Genomic DNA, 1,795 nt, shown 5'->3' on the forward strand with positions numbered 1-1,795 from the left:
ATCCCCAGTGCCACCCCAGTGCCATCCCCAGTGCCACCCCGAGGGATGTGACCCAGTGCCATCCCAGTGCCACCCCAGTGCCATCACTCACCAGCTCGATGCCCTGGGGGAAGGGATTGTCCTCCCAGTCCTTCTCCGGGAAGCGCTGCAGGATCTGGCCCTGTCCATCCCCGCTCCCTGCGGAGAGAAACGGGATTAGAGGGACACCGGGAATGCCGGGACACCGGGAATGCCAGGCTGGGGACAGAACCGGGAATGTCAGGATACCGGGAATGCCAGGCTGGGGACAGCAATGGGAATGCCAGGACACTGGGAATGCCAGGCTGGGGACAGCAACGGGAATGCCAAGACACCGGGAATGCCAGGACACTGAGAGTGCTGGGACACTGGGAATGCTGGAACACCGGGAATGCCAGGCTGGGGACAGCAATGGGAATGTCAGGATACCAGGAATACTGGGCACCAGGAACACCGGGATACTGGGAACACTGGGACACCGGGAACGCCGGGACACTGGGAATGCCAGGACACCAGGAATGCCAGGACACTGGGAATGCTGGGAACACCGGGAATGCCAGGCTGGGGACAGCAACGGGAACACCGGGACACTGGGAATGCCGGGACACCAGGAACATTGGGACACTGGGAACGCCGGGACACCGGGAATGCTGGGACACCAGGAACACCGGGAACACAAGGACACTGGGAATGTCAGGACACCGGGAATGCCAAGACACTGGAAATGCTGGGACACTGAGAATGCCAGGACACTGGGAGTGCCAGGATACCGGGAACACCAGGACACTGGGACATGGGAGTGCTGGGAATGCCGGAACACCAGGAATGCCACGACACCGGGAATGCCAGACTGGGGACAGCAACGGGAATGCCAGGATACCGGGAACGCCAGGACACTGGGAACGCCAGGCTGGGGACAGCACTGGGAACACCAGGAATGCAAGGACAACAGGAATGCTGGGCTGGGGGCAGAACCGGGAACACCAGGACACTGGGAATGCCGGAACACCGGGAATACAAGGCTGGAGGCAGCACATGTTTCCCACACTGCCCTCGCCCCTCACAGGTCCGGTCGGGAATCCCAAATCCCGAGGATTCCAGCCCAGCCCGATGGTCCAGCCCCGTGATGGGGAGGGGGCGATTCTCCAGCCCCTCCCGGAGCTGCTATGGGGTGATCCCAATTCCTGGAGCTGCTATGGGGTGATCCCAATTCCCGGAGCTGTTATGGGGGGATCCCAATTCCAGGCCCCTCCTGGAGCTGTTATGGGGTGATCCCAATTCCCGGAGCTGCTATGGGGTGATCCCAATTCCAGGACCCTCCTGGAGCTGCTATGGGGTGATCCCAATTCCAGGGCCCACCCAGAGCTGCTATGGGGTGATCCCAATTCCCGGAGCTGTTATGGGGTGATCCCAATTCCTGGAGCTGCTATGGGGTGATCCCAATTCCCGGAGCTGCTATGGGGTGATCCCAATTCCCAGAGCTGCTATGGGGTGATCACAATTCCCAGAGCTGTTATGGGGTGATCCCAATTCCCAGAGCTGCTATGGGGTGATCCCAATTCCTGGAGCTGCTATGGGGTGATCCCAATTCCCAGAGCTGCTATGGGGTGATCACAATTCCCAGAGCTGTTATGGGGTGATCCCAATTCCTGGAGCTGCTATGGGGTGATCCCAATTCCAGGGCCCTCCTGTAGCTGCTATGGGATGATCCCAATTCCCAGAGCTGCTATGGGGTGATCCCAATTCCCAGAGCTGCTATGGGGTGATCCCAATTCCA

General features: G+C 60.1%; 1 protein-coding gene across 1 annotated transcript in view; it reads right to left on the minus strand.

The window, feature by feature from the left end:
* Positions 1-237, minus strand: part of LOC130587322 (myotubularin-related protein 5-like) — a gene marked incomplete at both ends in the record, with an annotated part of 11,545 nt that extends 11,308 nt beyond the window's left edge. The window contains one exon of the mRNA XM_057388299.1: positions 92-237. Within this exon, the coding sequence (XP_057244282.1) occupies positions 92-237 (146 nt within the window). The remainder of the gene's footprint in view (positions 1-91) is intronic.
* Positions 238-1,795: the final 1,558 nt, after the last annotated feature.

Source organism: Malurus melanocephalus, unplaced genomic scaffold, assembly GCF_030028575.1.
Source record: "Malurus melanocephalus ecotype Western Australia unplaced genomic scaffold, MMel_1.1 scaffold_1760, whole genome shotgun sequence".
In the NCBI taxonomy this organism is placed as follows: Eukaryota; Metazoa; Chordata; class Aves; order Passeriformes; family Maluridae; genus Malurus; species Malurus melanocephalus.